Here is a 27,246-nt window from a genome sequence, read left to right as displayed (position 1 = left end):
TACCTCTGTAAAGACTGTTTGCAAATAAGGCCACATCATGTAGTGCTCAAGAATAGGATTTCAATATATTAATTTTTCTTTGTGGGCTTTTTCTTCTATTCACACGATCATGCCATCTATGAATAGAAATGGTTTTACTTCTTCCTTTCCATCCTGGATTCCTTTTATTTCTTTTTCTTGCCAAATCACCCTGATAGACGTGAAGTACAGTATTGAATAAAAGTGGCAAGAGTGGACATCCTTACATTATTCTATCACCTTTCTCCTACATTTTTGGTTTTGGTAGGGCACCGGGCACCATCTAAAATTATCTTAAGTAAATAAATAAACCGAATTACCTTCCCCCCCTCCAAAAAAAGAAATAGAAAAGGAAAACGGAAACACAAGTTCATGTTGTATAACACAGGAAACTCTATCTGATATCTTGTAGTAACTTATGGTGAAAAAGAATATGAAAACAAATGTATGTAAGTTCATGTATGACTGAAGCAATGTGGTGTACACTAGAAATTGACACATTGTAAACTGACTATACTTCAATAAAAATATATAAATTTAAAAAGTCAAAAAAATTATTATTTATTTTAGGAAGAATGAATAAATAACTTCTTAGGATCACTGCCCCACTTCAGACCAGTTTCATCTCTCACCCAGATTACTGTCACATTCTCTATGACTTGCCTCTAAGCGTCCACCAATCCACTGTTCACCCTGGAGCCAAAGTGATTCTTCTAAAATTTAAATCTAATTTAGCTCCATATTTACACCTCTGTGACCTTGGGGGTAAAGTACCTCAACTCCCTTAAGCCGCCTTTTCTTCAGCTATATTAACATGGTGATAATAATGGCACGTAAATCACAGGTTAGTAGAGACAAGTGATGTAAAACTTACTACCTCGTCTGGTACTCAGTAAGTGCTCCGTGGATGTCTGCTATTATTTTTTCCTTTTAATAGTAGCATATTAATAGTAATAACTTAACATTACTAGTAACTTCTATATGCCAAGCTGTGTTTTAAGTGCAGCCAGTGGAAGTTTAAGAGCCTTGTCCAAAGTCATGCAAGTAGGCAGTGGCACTGATGGAAAATGAACCCAAGCACTGGGTTCTTAACCACCTATATACTCTTATATGCGTTATTCTCTCATCGCCCTTTTAAAACTCCCCTGTTGCTTCCCAGAGACTTCAGCATGAAATCCAATCTCTCAGACTGCTCTAGAATCTCCAGAAGTCGCCTTTGCCAGCCTCCCTAGGATTCTCTCTTGCTACCAGCCCCTTCACTACGAGCTCCAACACTACTACCTCTAGCTTTTTTCAGGTGCTAAGCCTCAGACTTGCACTTTTTGCGCCCTTGGTGAGGAGCCTTCTCCACTTCGCTTGTTCCCACTGACGCTTTAGGAAACTTCCTTGATACCCCAAAGACCGCCGAGTTCCTGTAATCCGTTCCCCTCCTGTGAGGTCCCCCAGCACCTCGTAAATCACCATTTAAAATTAAAAAAAAAAATTTCCATCATCGCGCTGACCATGATGCATCGTCTGTTTATCTGTCACCAATATGTGAGTTACAGGCAGACTGCGACTTCTTTGACTTAATAGTAGGCAAACGTTCAGCACTTACTACAGAAAGGAGTAATCCGGCATGAAAACCTGGGGGTTGTCTCAATTATCCTTTACTTGTGGTTAATTGTTTGTACTTAATTACGCTGACAAACTTTAAAGTTTTGGGATTTTTTTCCCATCAATTCGGGAGTGTCTTGGCGTACCTAGGTCACCCGTCCTTTACGAAAGAAACAAAACCGGAGGGATTAGCACGCCCAGCGAGCGAGAGCCGAGACTACTCGCACCAACAAGATGGCGATCACCGCTCCCCCTCGCCCCGTGGCCGCTAGTCTCCACCCACTCAAGGCGGAGGCCTGCGTCATGTGACCCTGCCCTGCCTGGCACCGCCTCCGAGCCGCAGTGCCTGACGGGAGACAGAGCAGCGAGCGAGAGCGTCGGCCATTTTGTGGCTGTTTCCTGTGGGACGCGGTGGTGGCGGTTGGATCGGAGGAGTGAGCGAATTTCGACTCATTTTTTCTGCTTGTTTTATCCTCCTTTTTTTTTTTTTTTTCGGTAGAGGGCAGTTATGGGACGCAAGAAGAAGAAGCAGCTGAAGCCGTGGTGCTGATATCCTTTGTCGGTGTGAAGTCGAGGCCGAGCGGGGGCGCCGGCTGGTGGTGACTGGGACGGGGAGGCCTGGCTTGGGCCTATGGCGGCGGGTGTCCGGGATCTAGGCCTTGGGGTCTGTGGTTTGGTGGCTGGAGGTGGGTTTGGGAAGGCTTCTCGGAAAACGGAGTCCCTTGGGCGGGAGGTTCTGGCCTTTGAGGATCGTGGGACTCCGTGACTCAGGAGGTTCTTGCTTCGGTGCGAGCGCTGACTCTCCGGGAGGCGGCTTGGACCCTTTTCAGCAAGGACAGTGTCCCCGAGGACTTTTGCCACACTCCGTTGTTTTGGTGACGATTCAACAAAGGGACTTTCCTCGAGCAAAATATGCTAATTGACTTTGGAAGATTAGGGGAGAGCTTCCGGAGTCACCCACTTTTTCCGTTCTTGTAGAATCGGTGGTTTAGTAAAGGCTTACGTTGGTTAACCCTGAGTTAGACCCCCCCCGGCCTTTTTTTTTTTTTTTTTTTTTTTTTTTTTGGCGGTGGAGGGGAGTTAGCTGCCGCGTCTCACCCACTGGCGCCTTGATTTCAAGGAGCGTTCTCTTACAGGGTGGGGTTTCTTGTTATCTTTTTACCTGGCTTTGTTAGACTGAAAAAAATGCCTCCTGTTACTTAGTAAAATAAAACGTGGCGTCCTCTTAATACTTCTTTTTCCCCAGAATCGGTAATATACGTTAAAATTGATTTTATTTACTGCCTTGTACCTAAAAACGGTTTATTACAGAACTGCGTTTATTTCTATAATAGTTGAAAAGTGATTACGGATTTTGTATTTAAAAAAAAAACTTGACTATCGAGGTAAGAACTCTCAGAATCATGAATGTAACTCGTCTCTGAGTTTAAATACATTGCTTGGCAGCATACATTCATACGGAATTGCAGCCAACTTTATGGATTGTTAATAGAAAGTTGTGTCTTTTTTTTTACTATGGACTTATTTTCAGATTCTAATAATGTAAATGTTAAGTTTTAAATATGAGGTAAATTTTTACTGAATCTAATTCTTGAAATTTTGTTAACATAAACTTTGGTTTTGTTTTATCAGTGAACCCTTCCAGTTCACAGTGTGCATTTATAAATGTTGAAATAATGAACTAAAGAAACGTTAATTTCACAAAAATTTCTGTTAAACGTGGGAGTTTGACAGAACTATATTGCTTACTGTGGTGGTTATTTAGGAGTGGTGAAGCAGTATTATGGGCCTCCAGGACATTGAAGATTCTGAAATTATGTGGCAGGTTAATCCGTAGTGAGTAATAAATACAAAGAGCAAAGTTTATATAAAGTATTCAAAGAGGTTTTAGCTGTTCCCATTTTTAATGTTACCATTATTCTCTTTCATGATTTATTTTTTTAGACAGTGTCATTATTTTGCGATTTTTGTGCCTTAACAGTAGTGATTAGGTATTGTAATAGAGATTTTGATGATGAGAAGATCCTTATACAGCACCAAAAAGCAAAGCATTTTAAATGCCATATATGTCATAAGAAATTGTATACAGGACCTGGCTTAGCTATTCATTGCATGCAGGTAAGGAGTTTTCTTCTGTATTTTATTTTTGCTTTCTTGTTTGGAATCAAGGTGTGTGCCTGGGGTGGGGGGGGGTCTTGAATTTCTCTTTGATAGCTGTAGGGTTTTTTTGTTGCTTATTGCAAAGGATTAGATAAGATAACCAGTCAGCTTTAAAAATAAGAAAACCTGTTTCTTAGCCATTGAAATAAACAGTTGATTTTTAATGTTTACAGAGAATTTATATCAATATCTTTCAATTATGGATAAGGTCTTTCATCCTAGGTTAGGTGGATGACAGTTTGGTTGAGATCACAAAGTATTTCCTCGGTACTTGGAATACGGAACAAGGATCAGTGATTAAATTTTGTGGGCTGTGTGACCAATTCTAATCCCATAAGAATTAATACATAATTAACTGCCATTACTCACTGCCTTTTTCAAGGATTTGTTATCAGTTGCCTGGGGCTAGGCTTATTTCAAGCATTTATTTTATGGACCTCTTTTGGAATGGTAGCATTGTGTTTCGTTGAATAATTTCTAGGTTTCTTGAGTTCTTTACTAGGTAGGGAGAGCTGTGTAATTTATACTTTTAAAGATCAAATAGGTACGTTTATATCTTGCTCACCATTGTTCTACTTTTGCGAGTCCCTGAGCTGCCTGAATTTTTGCCTAATTGGACCCTAGAGAGATGTGAGATGGGCAAATCCTTATTCATTGAAAACTACTGTTGGTAGGAGGCAGGGAGGTAAATTTAAAACCAGACATTGCTTCCCCAAGTTTAAAAGGAATTTTATTTAGATCTTTTTCACTCCAATAATTTTACTATAACAACAATTTAATATCCATGCAGAAATATGAGAGGCTACTGCATGCTGGACCCACAGTTTTCCACTGTGGCAGTCACTAGTTACATGTGGGTATTTAAAAGAAAATTTAAAAATTCAGTTCCTCAGTCACATAGCCACATTACCAGTGCTCAGCCACATGTGGCTGGTGGTTGACTATTGAATAGTAAAGATAACAGAACATGACCATTTACCAAAGGAAGTTTCTGTGAGTGTTTTAGGAACTGATTATACAGCAGTGAATAAAACAGTTACCTTTGTGGAGTTTAGATTTGCATTGTGGAGGAAAATAACCTATAAATGTTTAGTTTGTCTTACATGGATAGTAATAGAGAAAACTAAAACTAGGTAGGGGGCATAGGGGAGGGCCACAGAATAGTTAGGAAAGGCCTGAATGAGAAGCTGACATGTGAGCAGAGAGCTGAAAGGAAGTGAGGGAGAGATTTCTGGGAAGAGCCAATGAAAGACCTTCACATCAGGGGCGTTCTCCCATATTGAGGGAAAGCAATGTGCTACTTCTATATAGGAGGGCTTGCAGGCTATTGTAGGCCATTTTCTTTACATTTGAATGAAATGGGAGTTTTAATTGAGATATAGCATGCTTTGGTACGTTTTACAGTCATTTTGGCTGCAGGGTTGAGAGTAGACTGTAGAGTGCAGTAAGACCACTTAGGAGACTGGAGTATTCCATATTATGGGTGAAAGTTGATGGTGACAGAAACCAGAGTTTGCTCATGGGTTAGATGTGGAGTATGAGAGAAAGTGAGTGAAGGATCTAAAGGTTTTTGGTTTGAGCAATATGAAAAGTGAGTTACCTCGTCTGTGTCTGTGGATTCAACCAACTGCAGTTGAAATTCTGATTGAAATTCGATTAGTTGAATCCACTGGTGTGGAATCTGGATCGAGAGGGCTAACTATACTATGCCCTTTTATATAAGGGATTTGAGTATCCTTGGGATTTGGTATGGAAGGGTATTCCTGGAACCAATACCCCATTAATAGGGAGGGACGACTATATGGAAATGTGGAAAGCTACAGGAAGAATAGGCTTAGAGATGAGGATATCAAGATCATTTTATGTTAATTTTGAGTGTGAGTATGTCAGTTTGGAGACTGTTGAATATCCAGATGGAGGTGTCATATAAGCAACTGAATCTACAAGTCTGTAGTTCACAGAGAGGTTGAAACTGAAGCTAGAGATTTGGAAGGATACAGTATAAGGATAGTATTTTAAACTAAGATACTAGATATCCTTCTTAGGGAGTAAAATATAGATGAAAAAGAGATGCAGGAACTCCACCTTGGGCCACTCCCAGCATTTAGAGGTCAGAAGATGAAAAGAAACCTATCAAGGAGATTGAAAATGTGGGCAAACCAATTCAATAAGCGCAGCTAATAGGTAAGCGCAGGACTAAGATTGGATCAAAGTGGAGGTCATTGGTCACTTGCCAATAGTGATTTCCTAGAATGATGAGGCTGATTGGAGTGCTTTCAAGAGAAAATGGGCGGGAAAGTAGAGGCACCCTTTCAAGGAGTTGTACTGTAGGGAAGTGCAGAGAAATAGGGTGGAAGCTAGAAGGAGATTAAACAACGTCTTACTTTATTTATATGTTCTTAATAAAACTTCACAGCAACCTGTGAGATAGGCATGGCTGTTAAGTCATGTTAACATGTTAAGACGTGCTCCAGTTCTGTATTTGATTAGCCTAGGGCATTAGTAATTTAGATGTTTCACATCAGTACTAGCTCCTATCTTTTCAACCAGGACTGTATTTATTTTTACTAGGCAAGATTCTAAGAAATCTAATTCTGGCTGTACCATAGTGTTGGGACGATTTTAAGTAAATTGTTATTTTCCTTCTCTTTCCACTATCTTTTAATTAATTTAATCCTGCTCTTACCACTTAGAAATGTAATGAAAACTAATGTGTATGTGAATGTAATTATTTCTTTAAAGGACATATGAGTTACTTCATCTGAGTTTATCAGGAAAAGTAATACTTAAAAGTATCAAGAAAAGTTTTTTTTCCAAAAAACTTAGGAATTGGTGATTAAGTCTCTTGTTGAATAACTGTTCATGGATCTTTTAATCACAGTAAGATAATTTCTAAATTTTTGATTTGCGTGTCGCTGTTTAAAATTTTTGAGATACATCTCTAAGAAGAAAACAGTTTTCTTTAGTTACCTATTTTTTCCATGAAAGTGTCTAGGAAGGAAAGAAAAATTGAGTATTACTTTGACAGATACATCAAAGTCATTACACTAAGTAAGTGGTTCTCAAGCTTGAGCAGGCATCAAAATCACCTTGAAGGCTTGTTAGGTAGATTCCTGTTTCTACCCAAGAGCTTCCAATTCAGTAGAGCTCACATATAGCCTGAGAATTTGCATTTCTAATAAGCTTCCAGGGGTTGCTGATATTCTAGGCAAAATATTTGGACATACTTTAACCTAAGTTAATGCTTTTTGCTGAAGAAGCCCAAGACTGACAGGGATTTTACCATATTGACAAAAGTTATCTACATTTGAGGGAACGTTTGATCTAACAAAAAACATACAGTGAAAAAAGTCCTAGAGCTCCAGGTTTTAAGAACTTCTTTTCATGACCTACCAAATAAATTCAGCTAGTGACAGGATTACTATTGTGGTAATGTTAAGCACCTCAGATGATTATGGGTAATGAAATTGTAAATGTCACTTTTATGATTTGTAACCGCAGGCTTGTTTCAAAATCCATTCTTGGAAAATTTACTTTATTCCAGTACTTAATAAAACTTCATAAGCTTTACTTAATTGAGGAACTTCTTGGGACTTAATTTCTGATTTGAGGAGCACTATTAGTTTGTTGCTAATAATTTAAGCAAGTGAGATTATATGGTAAACTTGAAATAATGTTTATTGAGTCCTTCCTATGTATTACTCATTGCCAAATGCTTTTTATGCACACAGTATTTTATTTAATCCTAAAAAGGACCCCAGAATTTAGGTAACATATAGGTGGAGTAAATTGAGGCTTAGAGAGGTCAAATGATTGGCTCAATATAGCTTACTAGCTATAAAGCTGGGGGGGTTGAATCCATGTAGTCTCACTATAGAACCAGTCATTCTTAAGCATTATACTAAGTGGTCTCTGAGTAATTTGAAGTTACTCTTTAAAAGATGCTGTCTTTCATGAAGCGCTTTTGTCTTTCTAATGGAAGTTTTTTGTTTGTGTGGGTGTCTTTTGTTTGTTTTTTAATGTTAGGTGCATAAAGAGACAATAGATGCTGTGCCAAATGCAATACCTGGGAGAACAGACATAGAACTGGAAATATATGGTATGGAAGGTATTCCAGAAAAAGACATGGATGAACGAAGAAGACTTCTTGAGCAAAAAACACAAGGTAGGTACCAAGATGTATGTTTTTTTTTAATATAGCTTCACTAGTAAGAGTATTATTACTACTTTCAAATATAAATTTAATGGTAGATACTAGATGTATTCAGATTTCCAATTTTGAATTTTATTTTTCTTTATGTTATAAGTTACATATTTGATTTGTGTATATGATACTATTTGGATCATTCTGTACATTTTATTTTATTTTTACTTATAACTGAATTCCAGATGGATTTAGCAAGTGTTGAGGCCTTTGAAAATGAAGGTAGCTTGTTTTGATTTATGAAACCACTGATTGTAAATTTTTTTTAGTACTGTATTTGATTTGGGATTTATAGCCCTGTTCTATCCAGATAATAGAAACTTATTAATTGCCTGTTAAATTTTTTGTTTTGAAAAGGATTACAGAGAGGTCAGATTGGTTTGTCATAATTTACCTTTTGGGGTGAAATAGAAAGCTGTTTTTTACTTTTTTAAATTTATTTTTAGTTTTTAAATTTTGGGCGTAAAGGGCTTTTTTTTTTTTAATTATATTTTTATCCTTAATTGCGGTACTGGGGGTTGAACCCAGGACCTTGTGCATACTAGGCATGCACTCTATCACTGAGCGATAACCTTCCTCCTCAAAAACTGTTTCCTAAAATAAAACTGACTTAGGAAAATTATTTTTACTTGCCATAGAATAGGAGAAGGATGTTGTCCTTGCTTAATATAGAGTGAAAAAACATTTGAAGAGAACAGCGTTAACTGCATTTTTTGGGAAGAAAACTCTCAGGCATTAATTGCACTGAAATAAATTTTTTGAATGCTGGATGTCTTAAACTTGCTTAGTTTTTCTTTCTTTCCACTCTGTTAGAAAAACTAATTAAAACTTTTTTAGCAGAGAGTCAGAAAAAGAAACAGCAAGATGATTCTGATGAATATGATGATGATGACTCTGCAGCTTCAACTTCATTTCAACCACAGCCAGTTCAACCTCAGCAAGGTTATATCCCCCCAATGGCACAACCAGGACTACCACCAGTTCCGGGAGCACCAGGAATGCCTCCAGGTAGCACATCAGGTTTCTTACAGTTTAACAAATTCTTTGGTCTTTATTGATACAGTTCAGAAGTACTAATTTTTTCTTCTTAACCCCCCCCTCTTTTTGGCTGAAATTCTTGTTTATAGGCATACCTCCATTAATGCCAGGTGTTCCTCCTCTGATGCCAGGAATGCCACCAGTTATGCCAGGCATGCCACCTGGGTAAGAAAACTCTTAATTGGCTTGTGGGCTTGTGCCTGGTAATCTTTTTCATCTTGGGTGTTACATGAATTAAATGTTACTTTGTACTTTTTGCTTCTAAAAGGTATGGGCTCTATAAATATTAAGCTTATCTAATAAAGGGGTCTACTAATAAATTTAAGGAATATAAATTTGCCTCTGAAAAGAATAGAACTTGGGGTTTTAGAGTGTATGTAGGCAGCCATCTACTTCAATTGCACCTGGTGTAATTAAAGCAGTTGGTTGTAGGTTTTGAGTTTCTGAGATTCAGAACTGTCCATAACACTTTATAGTTGTGACAAGAAGCAAACTCTGTAAATGATTTATTTGTCAAATCATCAAGAACTAAAATGAATATGAGGTGCCCGTGCCCATCACTTTTACTTAAATATTGTTGGATATGAGAGGTATACAGTACACTTTCCCACTGTATTTTGAAAATCACAGTTAGATTTTGATTTTGTCATACATTTTCACAGATTGCATCATCAGAGAAAATACACCCAGTCATTTTGCGGTGAAAACATGTAAGCATCTCATTCATAATGTAATTCAGGAGGTATAATCATAATGTCATTTTCTTGTGTGTTTAATGGTATCTATTCAGTTTACTTCAGAAGTTTTCTAACTTTCCTTACTAAAACTTCTAAAATTTGTAGACTGATAGACACAGATCTTTTGAGGGAACTAAAACATCTGTGAGGAAATAGTAATAGACCCATATAAATAAGGCATTTTCTAAGTGTGCAGCTGTTTTCCTCAAACTGCTGAAAGTAATGGGACTTAGTAAAAAGGATTGGTATTAAGAAAGAATGTATATTCTTTTGCCAAATTACATACTTTATTATTATAGAAGGTAATTGAATTTTTTCTAATAAAATCTATATATAGAAGTTATTCTTCTGGTAAGAGTACTTAAGAATTCACTAACTTGTAATTTTTTAAGTGAATTGGACACTGATAATTGAAGGTGAGATTTTTTTAAGGGAAGGAAGATAAATTGGGTTATGTTTTTAAGTCATGATTTAGTGTTAGATAGCTTTCTGCTTAAAATTAGGCAGTCTGAGTTTACTTTTGATTATCTTTAATTATGATGGTAGTTCTTCTGTGCCCCTCCAAAAAAAAAAGAAATCTTTATTCCACGGGGTACATTCAATATTTTCCTTTCGAAAAATCTGACAACTCTAAAATAGAGAGTTCTTTTTTTATATTCTGTGGATATTTTCCAAGTGAGACAAAAGGTGATTTTGCTTTCCAATTACACATATTTTAGATAAAATCTCTTTATTTATATTAAGGAGAGTATAATTTTTGTCCTCAATGGCTTTAAATGTATTAAAATGCACTGTTAACAAAGATTGAATTTTTTCCCCCATTTTACTGGTAAACCCAAGAGTTTGCTGGTTTTTAAGGAATTTATTTTGATAGGATTATCCTAGTGTGTTGTGTTCTTTCAGTATTAGAGGTCTCATTCAAGTCTTACCTATTGTTTCAGGCTTTAGCCAAAATACTTTCTAATGTTTCATACTGTTAATTAACTTTAGTTGTCTCTTGAAATTTGCTTTCTAATAGAATGATGCCAATGGGTGGAATGATGCCACCTGGACCAGGAATACCACCACTGATGCCTGGTATGCCACCAGGTATGAAATGTTAGATAATTGCCTTTTTAATAAGACAGGCATGTTTTATTCTTAAGTATTTTGGACAGTAGGTTTGTATGCATTGGAACAATGTAATTACAAAATTCCCATAGGTCAGTGACTTCTTTTTAAAAATACTGTGAGAAGTGTTATGATGGACTTCTTTCTTTTTTCTTTTTTTGTTTTGAAAAAGATAGTAAAAGTACTCTTCCAGGCAACTGGAATGAGCCTATGCACAGAGCCTGTGCACTGAGGCTCACATATTTAACGGTGGTTGTATCTGTTAGGAATATTTTAGATGAGTAATGGAGACTCTTAGCAAGTAATAGAGAAATCCAAAGAACTATATTTAACAATGTAGCCATTTATTATCTCACTGAATGTAGGAGTGGTAGATTCAGTGGCTTTAGTGATAATCAAGAACCTGTGCTTGCTTAATTTTCGCTTTGCTGACTTTAGCTTTTTTCTCCTTCGTACGTGTCACTCAGTGGTTACAGGATGTCTTAAGAAAGGATGTCAGAAGTGTACACTCCTTTTAGGGAGCAAAGTAACTTTCCCAGAAGCTCCTTAGCTTCTTATACATCATTGACCGAAGTAGGTCTCATGAACCCTCTTAAGTGCAAAGGTGCCTGGGAAATAAAGTATATTGACTTTATAGCCTGTAATATGGGGAAAGGGATTTGGTTAGCCCAGTAAGTGTGCCACAAAGGCCTTCATGAGGCGCTCTGAGCCCATTGCCTAGTTTTTAATCCTAGCAAGTTTGGTTTGGAATCCATAATGGAGTTGGATGTACTCAAGTGATAGTTGGTGTAAAAGGAACAGGAAAAATAAGGTAGCAGCAAAATTTGAATCATTGTCGGTGTAGCCATTAATTTGTAGACGACAGCTTTACATACATTGTGCTCTGAGATGATTTTAGGCATTTGAAGGAATACAGAAAAATAACCAATGTTCGTTTCATAATGTGAAGTCAGTAAGAGTTTTAACTTACGTTGAGGAAGTTTAAAGTGTACACTAGTGGTGCATTTTAGGAAAATGTAGTGTTTAAAGGAATAACTTAGTTTCTGGATTAATATTTATAGCTGTATGTATCTATTACAGTTTTTACTGTAATTTGCATTAGTTCAGGAAACATCTATCTGGTAGATGATTGAAATAATTATCTTACATGTTTCAAAAGTTTGCTGCATCAGTAATACCAACAAGCTTAAGTTTTGCTTTACCTGTGCATGGGGTCTCGAGTGGTGTATTTCACTTCCCCAAATTCTGAAGAGACATGAAGGAATACAAAGTTTGAGGCAAAATTGTTTCGAGGGGCAAATATCTGGAGTTCTTTGGGTTTCATGCAGTTCAGCAGTCAATTGTTGTAGTATAGAATCTTTTTTAATATAGTACATTTTAATGGCAAAGTTCGGGGGAAATATTTTTTTCTGAACTAAATGTGTAAACAACTGGGTCCCTCTCCAATATTTCTTGTCTGCAGGTATGCCACCTCCTGTTCCACGTCCTGGAATTCCTCCAATGACTCAAGCTCAGGCTGTTTCAGCACCAGGTATTCTTAACAGACCACCTGCACCAACAGCAACAGTTCCTGCTCCGCAGCCTCCAGTTACTAAGCCTCTTTTCCCCAGTGCAGGACAGGTAAGGTGAAATTCCTGAAAAGGGGTGCACTTACATTTAAAGGTAAAGTACAGTTGTTTACTGAAATCTTTGAAATCGTCATAGGTCAATTTTTTAAATTTGTAATCTTTTTAATACAACTTATTAAATATTACTAAGAAGTGGCTCTTCTATTCCATGTTTGCACATGTTGATTTCCTCTACTCATAAAAGATTGACTGGAACCAGAGATAGTGTAGTAGGTTATTTTTCATAGTTGTGAACTCTGGTTATTCTTATCTTCAGTTAGAAATGAACGTTTAATTTCTGTGAACTTCAATACATGTTCTTAGAGGTCTTCCTTTACCTAATGGACTCGGAGTGGAAAGAAACCAAAGCCAATGATGAAAATCCTGAGACCTTAGCAAATAATTTTTGGGCTCTTCCTTTAGTCTAGAATAGTGACAAACAATGCTGCACTGTTACTGGAAGGGCATCATTTAATGGCTTTTGACCTAGTCACATTTGTATTTCCTACTGGTCTTTTTTTTCCCTCAGAACTCAGAAGCGAAGATGCTTCTTTTATATATAGTATGTACATGACTGTTGCTTTTGCTTTTTTTTTTTCCCAGTTTCATTCAGAATTAAGCAGATGTATTTATTCATTCAGAATTAAGAGGATCAGGATGTATGTTCTTTGTTGTTCACCTTACAGTTACTCCTTAGATGTTTTCTTCCATTTTTTTTTCTTTGTAGTTGCTAAATTAAAAGCATTACTTTTAAGTGCCTTTTAAGCACATTAACTTATGTTTTCGAGGTGGTGGGGGATCTGTTTATTGAGAGACAATCTTGGCAAAAATTGTATTCATTGATAGACAATTGGATTGAAGTGTCAGTAAGAATGCATCATCATTCTCAGTTTAAGATAATCAGTTTTGAAGTATCATAGTGCAGAACACATTAGTTTTAGGGGGAAAAAACCTGTGATTAATTAGATTTATTGGTGTAGAATTGAAAAACAACTTTTTGAGGCTCATACTGTCACTCTGTTTATTGTAAAAGCAATAACTGCCTCTATATATAAAACGGATTTGATTGCATTGTATTTTGCCTTTACAAAAATGCAATCTATACTGAAAAAAAGTCTACCACATGGCTTATTTTCACCCATTTGTTTGGAGACTTTTCATTGTTTCCTTTCTTTTATGCTACAGATGGGGACACCTGTAACAAGCTCAAGTACAGCTTCATCCAATTCAGAAAGTCTGTCTGCATCTTCTAAAGCTCTGTTTCCTAGCACAGCACAAGTACGCAGGAAGTTGCAGTTTAAAATTGTTGAAATGGCTTTATAACTTAACCCTTTGGACCCTACTTTAAAACAAAATCTTTTCCCAAAAATACACTATTTAATTTTTTTAAGTACAATTAATGGCATATAAATCAATGGTTTTTGAAAATTTGAACCTCATACTAACAGAAAAAAATGTACCCCAAACTCCTAAGGTTCTAAAGGGTTAAAAGCATGTAAGCAGTAAATGCATTATAGTGGCCAATGGTTAGCTTGATGCATGATTAAGCTATTCTGTTTTTTGCTGTTTAATCTAATGCATCAGATAATAACGTAAGGAAATTTAGTACTCTGCATTTGGTTCTAAAAGTTGGCCTAATTTACATGTTTCAGATGTTTGGTGTTACGAAAGGTTAACACTTTTATTACCTATAACTTTATACTTAAAAGCTCTACTAAACCCTTTTGTCCATCATAATCATCCAGCCATTGTTAATTGGGAGGGCATTGTATTAGTATGTAAGGGATACTTCTGAAGGATGTGTCACCATTGATAATTGTTTATGCTATTCTTAGTAACTGAAATTCATCCAAACATTTGTATTCTGTAACTTAATTTTTTTTTGAGTTGGTTGATTAAACAATTTAGAGTAATAAAAATAGAACATATGCTGTTCCATTATATGATACTATATTTCATCAATTGGGAATAAATACAAAGCTTTGTAAATTGAGTAATTTTTGGCAGGGAGATAGATGACATCTGAGAAGTTACATAAGCAGTTCTTGTTTCTACTGCTATGTTTTGGATGTGCTTGAAAAGACTTCAGCATCCTTTGATAGTATTTGTTACCTTGAATTTTGTGGATTGTTTATGATGTTAACTTTGTTTTAATTTCAAGTTTGCTCTCTTGTTGAATGTTGGTGTCTTAAGTTAAATTGGTAGTAAATAAATTCAGTTTTGGGTTTTGAAGTTTTGTTGATGAAAGATTGTGTTTTACAGGCTCAGGCAGCTGTCCAAGGACCTGTTGGTACAGATTTCAAGCCCTTAAATAGTACCCCTGCAACAACTACAGAACCCCCAAAGCCTACATTCCCTGCATATACACAGTCTACAGCTTCAACCACTAGTACAACAAATAGCACTGCAGCTAAACCAGCAGCTTCAATAACAAGTAAGCCTGCTACACTTACGACAACCAGTGCAACCAGTAAGTTGATCCATCCAGATGAGGATATATCGCTGGTAAGTTGTTTACATTTTTTTACTAACAGAGTTTGAGTACTGTTGTAGCAGCTTACCCATTTAAAAAGTTTTGATTTGTATAGTGATGGTCTTACGATTTGACTGAATGCTTGCTAAGTGATATTTACTATTCTGATTTTTAAGAACCACCAAACAAAGTGAATATTGCATGTTTTGATCTTAGATACGTTCTCCCCCTTCCCTCCAGACTATTTGTGAAAGAAGACAGTAAGTTGGGTTCTTACTCTCTTAAGAATTATTTTTGTTAGACATAAATTTGGTAAATTAATTGAAGAAACAGTGAAGTGTGAGGTAGAATCTGCAGATCACTAACAGTCCGTATGCTTTCTTCATTAGACACTTTTCTTGCTGAAGCAATTTATAATTCCTGGAATGTTGTTCAGATATCCCATGCTTCAAATATAAAAATAGGTGAAATTTTTTTAAGGCGTCAAGATTTTAAGTAGTTGGACTGGTTTGTGGGATAAAAGTAACTGGGGTGTAAGGGTACATTTAAAAATTTAGGCTTACTCATAAATTATAAAGACTTTAGATGCTTGCCTTATGGTTAATGAGCCTCTGCATTCAGGTGTTTCACATTTTGCTTATTTTTATTCCTAGGAAGAGAGAAGGGCACAGTTACCTAAATATCAACGTAATCTTCCTCGACCAGGACAGGCTCCCATTGGTAATCCACCCGTTGGACCAATTGGAGGTATGATGCCACCACAGCCAGGCATCCCACAGCAGCAAGGAATGAGACCCCCAATGCCGCCTCATGGTATTCCTCTTTTTATGTTTATTATTATATTTAGTGGATTTTCTCAGTATACACGTAGTATTTATCTGCAAAATACATTGCAGTTAAAAGTACCACGCACAGACCAACTCAATCTATTTTTATGTTTTAAATGTGTTTTTTAGGTCAGTATGGTGGTCATCATCAAGGCATGCCAGGTTACCTTCCTGGTGCAATGCCTCCGTATGGGCAGGGACCGCCAATGGTGCCCCCTTACCAAGGTGGGCCTCCTCGACCTCCGATGGGAATGAGACCTCCCGTAATGTCGCAAGGTGGCCGTTACTGATCTTACTTCATCCAGTCTAATAGGTTTGGAGATTAAACCTTTTCTCAACTTGTGCTGTTTATATAGCCAAGCTTCCGTCAATAAGGCTTCATTGTGACTTTAACACATATTATCTTCCCACATACCAGGAACTATTGGACATTTATTTTACATGGGAAAAATTATTTGGAATAATAAAGCAGGAACTTTTCCTGAAGTTGCAATTTATACTGTATGGCTTCTTTTTCATGTTTCATCTAGGTTTTTAGAAGTGAAGTATAGTAAATTTGGTTCGTTATATTGTGAAGGCGCTGGAATTACATGAACATACCACCTTAATAAAGGCAAGTTCTGTAAGCTTACATTGCTATTTGTAAAGTTATGCCTTCACAGCATTTCATATGCTGTTGGACTTTATGTCCCCAACCTTGCTTGGTGAGGGCTGTAACTGTCTCCAAGTACCTGTACATTGGAAGTCTGAATGTGTAACAATATTTAATGTATTTAGAGTTCCTCATGTTGCAGGGTTTAAGAAATCTGACCCACCAAGGTCATGTGACTTTTCTGTACTGTTAAACTTCATTGTAATAAAATGAGAGAAAAATTTATGCCTTTTTATTCATAACCCAGCTGTGGACCACTGCCTGAAAGGTTTGTACAGATGCATGCCACAGTAGATGTCCACATAATAAAATTCAGTTACCAATGCAGTTTTGATATATCACTGGATTCTGTCTTTGAATTGTAGGTTCCTTAGCTGCATGTTTTAAACTGGATAGTATGTGTAGAATTGTATGTTAGTCTTACACTTGACGGAAAAACTTAGATATACATATGAGTCACTACATGGGTATGAAATCTTTATAATGTGTCACCTTTCTACCCCCTTGGTGTCAATACGTGTTAGATACCATAGATGTTTAAGATGTAAACCCTGATAATCCCTCCCTGCTGATGATGTTTAGAGCCTAGTGCCAGACCCACTCATTTCCTGTTGATTGTTTGTGAGACTGCAGTACTTTGTGGACCTCAGAAGCTTGTCAGGTGCAAAATTCTAGAAGCTTAGGTGCATGCAGTAATAATAGCCTTTTGTGCTGTTAATGATTGGCATATATTCTAAGTGTATTGACAAGAATCTAAATGTGCCTCTCTTAGGATGGTTAACTGATGGATTTGAAATTTATTTGGTTTCTGGAAGATTACATTATTTCTTTGATTAAATGGCTACCTTTTGTTCCTGTTAAGCCTAGATGGCTTTCCTGTTAACCTTTTCATCCTTGGAAATTCGAATGTTAAACTGTGTTCCTGTGAAGAACTTTTCTGTAGAGATGACTACTATTATTCAGTATCTTGTGTTGCAGGTCTCATATAATAGCTCTTGTTGACCTCTTTTTTTGCATCCATTTTTTTATCTTTACTTTTGCAGAGTAGTTTTATTATTAAGTATCAAATGGCCTGTACAAAGTATAATAATACAATGAATTCAAGTTCCTTGGTGTAAAGTTAAAACTTCTAAGAAAATAATGTTTTTTTGTAACCTTTTTGGGAAGGTGTAGATAGGAGACATAGAATCTGAAGTTTTGTTAAAAGAAAAGCTTTAACTTTAAAAGAAAATACTGAAAAATATTTTAATCATCGTAAAAATGTCTGTGTATAAGCGACAAGTAAAAGTCATTCATTTAAACAAAACATTGTAAATATTTTAAGCTGATTGCTATTTTTAAATGTATTTTGCTCCAGTGGTTTTATAGCTCCTGGGCTGTGGTACCATTGAGGTTGAGAAATTTTCATAGTTTGAAAAGGCAACATTCATGTATCACTAAGAATGCATTTCTTCCTTCTGCCAAGCCCCTACCCCTTTTCCCAACAAACACCTGCCTACCTAAATAGTTTTAAAATTAATACCTTAGATTTGACAGCACATTTATCATACTGTCAAAGATTTGTGTTGAAAATCTTTAAGGTAAAAATGGCATTATTAAATTTAGAATGATTAAATAGGAATTGTTCTGCCAAACCAAATGTCTCAAGCATTTCATGTACAAACTACAAATGGATTACAGCAGTTGGGGAGAGGGAACAGGAAGAGGAAAAAATGTGTTAGTAATGTTTCAGATGTTATCCAAAGCTTGATTTGTATTTAATGCAAAGAGAACCAATATACCAAGGCTTGTTGTTTTCTGAGGTCTGAAAAGAGAAAACATTGCTACTTTTAAGTAAATGATAGAATTCTGGTTAAAAGTTAACTCAGAATGTTATGCTTGGCACTTTAAAAACTTAAGCACACCATCTCTTACAGTTTAGTATACGGCTCAGGTGGTGCCCATTTGGTATATTTAATGTGTAATTTTTGCATGCATCAGAACATAATTAAGCTTCTAGAAAATACTTTATACCTAACTGCTTCTGTGGTCCATAGTGTGGTTAAATCACAAGTGGAACAAATTATGTTGAAATAATTAACTCTTACTTTGACTTAACACTTTCTTAAGTGATAAATGGGGTTGAGTTGAAGTAAACTTCATTGGCCCTCACAGAAGACCGCTTTTGGGACTTGGTATAGGCAGGCAGGCATTGTGATGTCACAATTTAGAAAGTTATAAGATTAATTGGGCTGCCAGCTTTTGCTCTACCTCATATCCACTGTTACCACTTAAAAAAAAGTTTTTGTCTGGCACTAGTTTCTACTGTGTAGCTTTTATTCCTGTTACCACAATAACAAGACCAGCAGGTGAGGATCTGCTTTTGAGTGACTGCTGGAATATCATTTGGTTTTATTAATACTTAGTATTTTAGTAATCTCTCACACATTTACCATTAAGAATCAGGTAAATATTCTTTAAGTACTTCTGTTCCACTGATCAAGTTACATATTGAACTTAAACTCAGTTGAGTTAAATTTAGTTATTTGGAGGGCAGAGATTCCCAATAAAACTATGGGCTCAGAATCGAATTACAGTGACAATAGTTTTTTTTTTTTAAGAGCTGCTCTTTTTTCCTTTGCTTGCTTGATCATTGGGATTAAAAAAAAATGCATGTCTTTTAAATTAATTGGGTAATGTTTTTCTAAAATTAAAATTTTCTTCTTCCTATAGCCCTGCCATAGGACAGGCTGAGGCTGAGTCTCAGTGTTGCCCTGTTCAGTCTGAGGCAAGTGGGATTTATTTTATTCCTTATAGGGGCTTTCACAGCTTTATGGCTGTTGGATATTTATGTCCCCAAACTTGCAGCAAGTTTGGTGAAGGCCCCTAAATTTAATTAAACTTAGGATTTTTATGATCTTTTGGCAGAGAAGGCTCTATATTAATATTCACGTTTGACTGTGGTGTTAATAAAAAGTATTTGATAAATGTAATTTTATGTAATTATCTTGTGTTACATAATACTTAACAGCCTCAGTAAGCTGGTATTGTTGAACTTAAGTAAATTGACAAAATTTGATAATCTTGATTTGGAGGCATGAAATGGTTTTCAAATTATCCCTTTTACTTTTAGGAAAAATCTTACTGGTTATTTTCTCCTTAAATTTAACCTCAAGGATAAGTTTAACATTGGAAATGCCACTGGATACTGAAATCTGCATTTTTAATCCCAAAGTTACGCATTGAACATTACGGTTTTGAAATGTCATCTGGAAATGCTTGTGATTTTTAATATTTTCAAACTTCACCACATTAGAGCAAATGTTAATGTAGAGCCCTGTGAAGAGTGGGAAGATGGTGTGTGTCTGGTATATATGCATATACACTACACATTGGATATAATAAAAAAGAGTTTGGGTATTACAGACCTACCAGAATGGATGGATTACTAATTTTCAGGCAGCCAAACTGAAATTGTATCACATGGTAAAGTTAGTATATTGAACAATGGTTTTGGGATGAGTATTCTAAGTTTTATTTTATCCTTACTGAGCAATATTTGATGTAGTATGCACACATGAAAAGAATTTATGTTTGTTCCCAACTAAAAATTGCTTATTTTGTTTTTTATGTATATATGTTGTTGGAGGCAGGTAAAGAGGGAACTGGAAGAGAGGCCAAAACAAACTTGGATTACTTTTTGTTCCTTCCTGTGTTAAAGCCATCATTCTATTCAGATAGCATTTTCCTCTGAACAGTAATGGTTAACATATAGTAAAATGTTTAGCAAATCCAGGCTTGTGTTTCTATGCAGTTTTAATTCTTGGAAGCATAAAGAAAAAATATGCATTAAATGAATTCCAAATTTTCACCTGTGTAATTAGAACATGTTTTCTCTGTTACTGAATCATGGAAAAAAGATCTTAATGTTTTTAAGAATTATATCACAAAAAAAATACCATTGGAATAGTTTATAACTCGCACCTTTTAAGTCTCTTAGTTGGAGGTGTTTTCTTTTGCATCCACCATCCCCTCATATTCTGAAATATTCAAAAGTGAAGTTGATTGTCCTAATTCTAAAGTGATTGTTGAAACAATTATAATTGAAATACACAATTACACACTTGATTACTGGGTTGGGAGGGATTTTCAAAGGGTGACAATTTGTTGAAGGTGATATAGATATCTTAAAGATGTAGCTTTGATCACTGTAGTTCTGTGACTCAGACTAATAATTTTGAGAATTCCTTAATTTTCAGGTGTCTATTAGGTCCACTGGTATAACTTAGTAAACTGCTGAAGGGAAATGTTGAAGCCACTTCTTTACTGAGATAAAATTTTGAGTAAAAACTGACACTTGTTTTGGTAGGGGATTTTGAAAAAAAAAGTAAACATGTACCCTAAAATTTTGTGTGAATCAGATATGTCTTTTTTAAAAGGTGGTATTTATCTACCTAATATTGCATAACCTTTGTATGTTATTCCAAAATGAAACTGATTCTTACTGTAACTTGGAAGTCTTCTAAAAGAAGGAGTTCATTATAAATAAGACTTGACTATTAAGACAGATTTTTGTAAGTAATCATTCTTCCAATTATATTTCTGCTTGTTCTCATTTGAATATTAGTGTAGGTACTCCTATTAGCCTTCTTAGTATTTTGTTTTGTGTAATCTGAATCACTATAATAAATAACCTTTTTTTATAGCATAGGAATCATTTAACTTTTCTGTGTGGTATTTCTTGGCAAAATAAAGTTACTTTAATGATGTATAGTATGCACATAGTGGATATCCACAATTTTGTAATTAATGTTGAATTTTCAGAACTATACTTTTTAGTATCTTGGTTCTTTAGACATCCCCTATCATGAATCTAATTCAAACTAGTCCACAGCAAATGGGGAAAGCAGGACCTCAGCTTGAGCTCCCTAATTCTCTAAATATCTTCAGCAATTCCGAATTCTTTCATGTTCTTGGCATTTTTGTTGAAAAGTAAGTTTGAAAGAAGCTTTTTTTTTTTTTTTTTTTAAACTAGACTTCTTCATTAAGGACTCAGAGAATTGCTTTTTATAAGCATTGTTTTTTCTGCTCTGGGCGTCATACATTTTTGCATAATTGGCCATGAAAGGAGGAGCCTTTCAGTTTCTTCCCAGCTCTGGAAAAATAATAGCTTGATACCAGTTTGAAATTTCTGAGTGACCTCTCTTTTAATCTGTTCAGTTAATCTCATGCATTCTCATAATCAGGATGTAGAAATCATACTAAAGCAGAAATGGAAGACCCAAAGGAGATCTTCACTGAAGCTAATTCGAATTATTTCTATTTGAAGCAAATTGAACAATATTACAAATGATGACGGGTTTATGGTTAAGTTCTTTAGGAGGCATATGATCACCTGCTATATTAGGAGAATATGTTTGTGAATATGTTGTAATTTTGTCAGATTAACTATAGAGAAGATGCATGTGAGTAAACTTTATTAAAAATGATTGCTTGGACCCCAGCCATTAATTCCAAATGCTGTAATGATGTGAGGTTGTAATACGACACAGCTTCAGTAATGTGCTGTGTTTCTCCCAGGGGTTTGTGTAATGCTTTGTTTATAAACCAGGGGTTGAGGGGGGAGTCCTTTTTTCTAATTCTCTAGACCCTTTAGCTTTCTTGTGTCTCGTTTTTGTTTTGTTTTTGAACCATTAATACAGTTAAAGGTCATATGCCTTCACATTTGGTTAAATACAGGGAACTGGCAGTGAAATTTATTGATGCCCAATGTGGATAAAATGAATGTTGTTTTCCCAGCTTACTGTATACAGACTAGTAGTGATTATTTAGGAGAAAAGACATTCATTGGCCATTGTATTGTTAGACCTTAGATGTAATGAAAGGTAGCAACATTCTGCCCTTGGTTTGCCTGTGTTAAGGCTTCACCAAATCATTTGTTATAATGTAGTTTATTCTTAGCATTTTATTCATAAGTAGTTCCACAGTCATTCAGAGATGAAACTAAACAAAATTTGCCACATCATTTTCTAGTCTCTACTAATAGAACAAGGCTGCTTAACTATCCAAGTAGACCCAGGAAATAAAGTTTCTGTAAGTTTGAGTTAGAAAAATACGGGATATACACTTACTGAGCAAAGCCTCCCTTTTAGCTGTTAGCTTGTTAGTGTACTTCTGGAGGAGCAATAGAATTTACTTTTCAGCCCATGTTTTTTAAAATTGAAAATCTTGAAATGAAGTCAGGTATTTTGGAAATTGAATTTAAAGTATTAAAAACTGCGTATCTCTGTGGGATATGGCTACATACACTTAAATTAGAAATTTTTGTGCAGAGATTTTTTTTTCCTAGTTATATGTAACCCCCTTTTAGAGTAACCCAAATTTTTGTAATGCACATGTTGGAATACATAGTTTATTAAAATTGAGATGTGTCCAAGAGATACACAGTGTCTTTAACTCATTCTCTAAGGTCACTCTAAATTTAATAGCCAATGTAAGGTAATTTTTATAAGATTTAGGGAAAATTTTTTAAAATGTATTAATATCAGGCTCTGAGGAAATTAATGCACATTGACTTTTTAAGCTATGAATTGAACTCCTCAGTTTAATACAATTTGTGTTTTTGTTAACTAGCAGCAGAATTTCAGCATTTGCTACTTACTGGTAGAGAAGAAAAATCCCACAGCCCTGCCAGTACAGGTTAGTTTAATCTGTAAGTACCTGATATTCCTATTTTTTTCAAACATATACATATAACCCACACAAGGAAGAAAGCTGTGCAGTTACTTAAATGTGAGTACAACTAATAGTAGAACCATTGGACACTTTCAAACACTCGATACTTGGGCCGAAGTAGGTATAGGTTTGCTCACCTCAGTTGTAATAAAGGTGTAATACTACCCCTTTATTAAGTGGTTATGGTTGAACCTAAATAGATACATTGACTATAGAAGGAAAAGGCAGTGAAAGTTTCAATTGGCTATATATATGCTTATATTGGTATGATATGGAGTGCAGGGTTTGGGTCCAGAGTCTTCTACTTAAGCCACTCCTGTGGTGGTACTCATATTTACCTTTAAATTTTTTACAGTTTAAATCAACCTAAGACAAAAGTCAAGTTTCCTCCCCTCTAGCAGTCATGAATGGTGTGCAATCATAAGCTATAAAATGTGTTTATATTGCTTTTTTGTTCTTAAATGTATTTTATTTACTCTTGCTGTAAATAAATACTAACTTTGTTCATCTTTTTTGTAAACTATATAAACTATTCTGTTGGTGCACCACCACTGTGGGTTCATTTTACTTTGAACTAAGAAAAACCTTACTTTTTAGTACTCAAATGAAAGCTTGACTACCCATCAAGAAATCTAGACAGATTCTTCGTGTATTTCTTTTGAGGGGCAGTGAGACCGTAACAGGTTATGAAAGTTATGTTAAGACTTTTTATTGTTGTTTTTGTTGGTTCTACCAAAATTATTATCTTGAACCATCCTTGAGAAATTTATTTTAACCTTTAAATACTGTGCACTTAATGTTGATAAATTTTAAATACTGAGAAGAAAGTGTATAATTTAGTGTATAGAAGCCTGAACCATCCTTCTAATCTGTAGCATTAACCAGGACGTGTGGCTTCATCCTTTTCACCTTAAGTGTAACAGTGTCTCATTTGAGATCTGTCTGTAAAACTAGCTGATCATCTACTCCTGTTAAACTGAGAGTGGTGATTGGCCACTGGAAACATCATCTTAATGTTATTTTATATGGAAGTCATGCGTTCAGTTTTTAAAACTCAATTATCATCAGCTGATAATAAAATATATTTTATAAGATACCCATTTGTCTTTATATATAAAATTGCCTAAGGGCTCAAGTTTCATTGCCTTTCACAGTTTAATCTGTATAAGAAATGTCGTAGATGCAGTGGAAATGGTTTTCCTTAAAACCATCTCTTAAAAGCTGCTTTACTGGTGAGTACTGTTTTATACTTTTATGTATCTTTATTTTTCTTTTTAAATTTAACAAGTTGGACACTTTGATCAAAGTGTCTGAATTTCTATACTCTTCAGCTATTACCTGAATCAAGAATATTAAGGTGATTATTTTACTTCCTGACATTTCCCTCATCTGAGCTCACTTTTTTCTTGACCTTCATTTAGTAGATTATAACAGCAATAACTTTAACATATAGATTGTTCCCTTTTGTTGAGATAGGAAAAATATTTTTACTCAAAACTATCTAGCATTTACAAAAATTTTTTTAACATACGATTTTTTTGTTTACAGCCAAAAGTTGTTTTTGTTTTTTTCCCTCAATGCTTTTGGTTTCCATGTTGCATAGGTATAAAATTTTAAAGACCAGAATTTCTGTTTGTCCTTGTTGAAGCTGCTGTTGAACAGTTAAGCTGAGAGTACGGTTGAAAGAAGGTTTGTTTGCCTAAGATGGTCATGCAGACTAACTGCTTACAAGAGTCTCTCTCTTGGGTGAGGTTTGAAAATTTCAAGTGTATTTTTAAGTCACTCTAACCTTGCATGAAGAACTTAGATTGGAAATACTGATTTCTGGGACTGTGTGTATCAGTGAAAGCCTCTGAGTATATTTCTAATTACTTTATCCCCTGTTTAATACCTTCCTTCATTGTAACCGTGGATTTTTTTCCTTCTACCTTTTAGCCACATCCTAGCTAATGTCAATATATGCTAAGGATGTTTTCTCATTGTATTTCCTGCCTTTGTAAGCCAGTGATGAAGAGTCAATTCATACTTTTTAGTATGAACAATAATAGTCTTTTAAAATTGAAAATTGGTATGAGTATGTGATAATGGTGATATATTCTTCTAGATAAGCACTAAACAAAGTACAGATCGTCAATTTATGTCTTTAAGATTTAAAGTGAAGTAAGTTTCTAAGGAACTCTGTCCTTTCCTAGCAAGGATAAGCAGACATTGAAAATTTGGTAAGTATGTAACTTTAAATGCATGTAATAGTGATGTGAGTTAAGTAGCCAAATTTCCATAGTTTAAGATAATATTTAGGCATGAACAAGAATTCTTGAATCCCCTTTGTGACTGTGTGTAGCATTTTTACAAATTTGTGTGCACACTGATTAAATTGAAATGTATCTTACTCCTTTGTCTGGGTCATTTTTTGTTTTGTATGGTGCTTTATTAACTTTATATTTCAAGCTTTTTTCAGGGTAGAAATAAGTGATGGGTAAAGAAAATATCTTCAGGAATTATTATTTACATGTCCCCGTCTTAAAATCCAGTGATGCTTTTAAGTTTACTTAAGCCTTTTGTTTTTCAGCTCCAGTTAAAACTGACAGTAGGCAGCTGATCAAAAATGGGAAAGAAATCTTTGTGCTCTTTCTGGAATATTGTAGGAGTCATCGTATAATAGCAAAATGTTATTAAGCCAATACTGGATTTTCATGGAAGCAGTGCTTTTTAAATTAAGAGGAAAAGGAATCTCCCTGTGACACTTACTGTTAAGAAGAAGATAATAAATAGAAGTTAAAGTGAAAACATTTAATTACTACAGTATCTTTCCAAACTGGTATATAGCATTATTTTGTGAAGTGGTGCAAGATTGCAAAGGGTTGTAGGAAAGGGGAGAAGCCCCCTGCCCCCATTCAGTCTCTAGGCTTCACTCCAGCATTGTCCTGGCAAGGAGGGAAATGAAGAGCAAGTCATGCATGGGATATGATGGTAAGGAGGACCTGAACAAAACAAACGAAAGAGAATAAATGCTAGTCCAAGTCTGTGATTAAATGGTTTAGCTAAACAAACAAGTGGTGACTAGTAGCATGATTTTTAATGTAAGTAAATGAACTCACTGATCTTAAAGGTAGTAACTAAATACTAGCTTTAAAGTTTTACCATCTTTAACGTTCTACTAATTAACACTTGGATTTTGTTGATGGGGTATTTTAAAATGAAGTTTTCTTAACAAATAGTACATTCTGTCACTCTGACATACCACCTAGAAGCGAGTGCATAAGAACTGAAATGAATGACCACGTTTATAGTGTTCAACTATGTTAGATTTTATCCTACTGGTAGGGTTTGGGTGAAAGAGATGTTTCTAGATGTTCCTTAGTGTATGGAGCCATGCATTAATCAGAGCTCACAAAAGGTATTGAGGTATTTTTTTCTCTCTCTCAAGGTGGTGTGGGGGTGTTTGCTAGGTTTTAAGAAAGTCAAAACTACCATCTGATAAATGGTGCTTTCTTTCCATGTCCGAAGCAGTTTACAGTTTGTGTTTTCATCTAAAGGTTGAAGGATTTTTGCTTCCTTGTTATTAAAAGCAAGCCTCTTTGCTCCAGGATAATGATTGACCGTTAACAAACATTTGAGTGCCTGTTAATTTACAACAATGAATAAAATTTTTCATTTCTTATATATGATATTTGTCTGAGCCCATTTTGTTAAGTTGTATCCAGAACAAATTACATTGAGTGAATTATAATGATTATAATGATACACTTTAACTGTCCTTCACAGTTTTTGGTGTGCCTTGGGAAGTAGAAGGCAAAGTTACTTTTATTAAATATAGAATGCGTTTTGGGAGAAAGTAAAGGGTAAATGAGTTTTGGACTGTGGGTATGAGGTAATTGTGAGAAATGTATTAAAGTTGAACAAGTAGATGGAGCCAGAAGCAGCATAGTAATTTAGATGAAGCATAAAACTAGACCTTGCAATCAAATCCTTGTCTGCTGTTTAGTAGTTCTATGATCTGGAACGGGTTAACTTCTCTAAAATGGTGGTAATAAGTTTCCTAGGCTTTTGAGAGAAAGTTACTGTATGTAACAACCTACCCTTGTCTGTCAGACCAGTGGAAATGGTGGG

General features: G+C 35.4%; 1 protein-coding gene across 9 annotated transcripts; it reads left to right on the top strand.

The window, feature by feature from the left end:
• Positions 1 to 1,977: 1,977 nt before the first annotated feature.
• ZNF207 (zinc finger protein 207) lies at positions 1,978 to 26,799 on the top strand. Of its 9 annotated transcripts, none has more exons than XR_012499527.1 (14): positions 1,978 to 2,163; positions 3,606 to 3,732; positions 7,801 to 7,939; positions 8,816 to 8,986; positions 9,106 to 9,181; positions 9,679 to 9,726; positions 10,772 to 10,842; positions 12,326 to 12,483; positions 13,656 to 13,748; positions 14,733 to 14,975; positions 15,597 to 15,756; positions 15,900 to 16,383; positions 19,135 to 19,189; positions 23,038 to 26,799. XR_012499527.1 is itself a non-coding variant. In XM_010958320.3 (12 exons), exons 1-12 carry the CDS (start codon positions 2,123 to 2,125, stop codon positions 16,058 to 16,060), a joined length of 1,485 nt encoding a protein of 494 aa, XP_010956622.2. In that variant the 5' UTR covers positions 1,978 to 2,122; the 3' UTR covers positions 16,061 to 16,749. The 9 variants fall into 9 exon arrangements, 6 of the variants coding, with proteins under 6 accessions (XP_010956622.2, XP_074199149.1, XP_074199151.1 ...); XR_012499526.1 differs by having other exon boundaries at positions 23,035 to 26,799; XR_012499525.1 differs by having other exon boundaries at positions 19,135 to 26,799.
• The last annotated feature ends 447 nt before the right edge of the window (positions 26,800 to 27,246 follow it).

The sequence above is a fragment of the Camelus bactrianus genome, chromosome 16 (genome assembly GCF_048773025.1).
Source record: "Camelus bactrianus isolate YW-2024 breed Bactrian camel chromosome 16, ASM4877302v1, whole genome shotgun sequence".
NCBI lineage: Eukaryota > Metazoa > Chordata > Mammalia > Artiodactyla > Camelidae > Camelus > Camelus bactrianus.
This window is presented reverse-complemented; position numbering and strand designations above follow the sequence as displayed.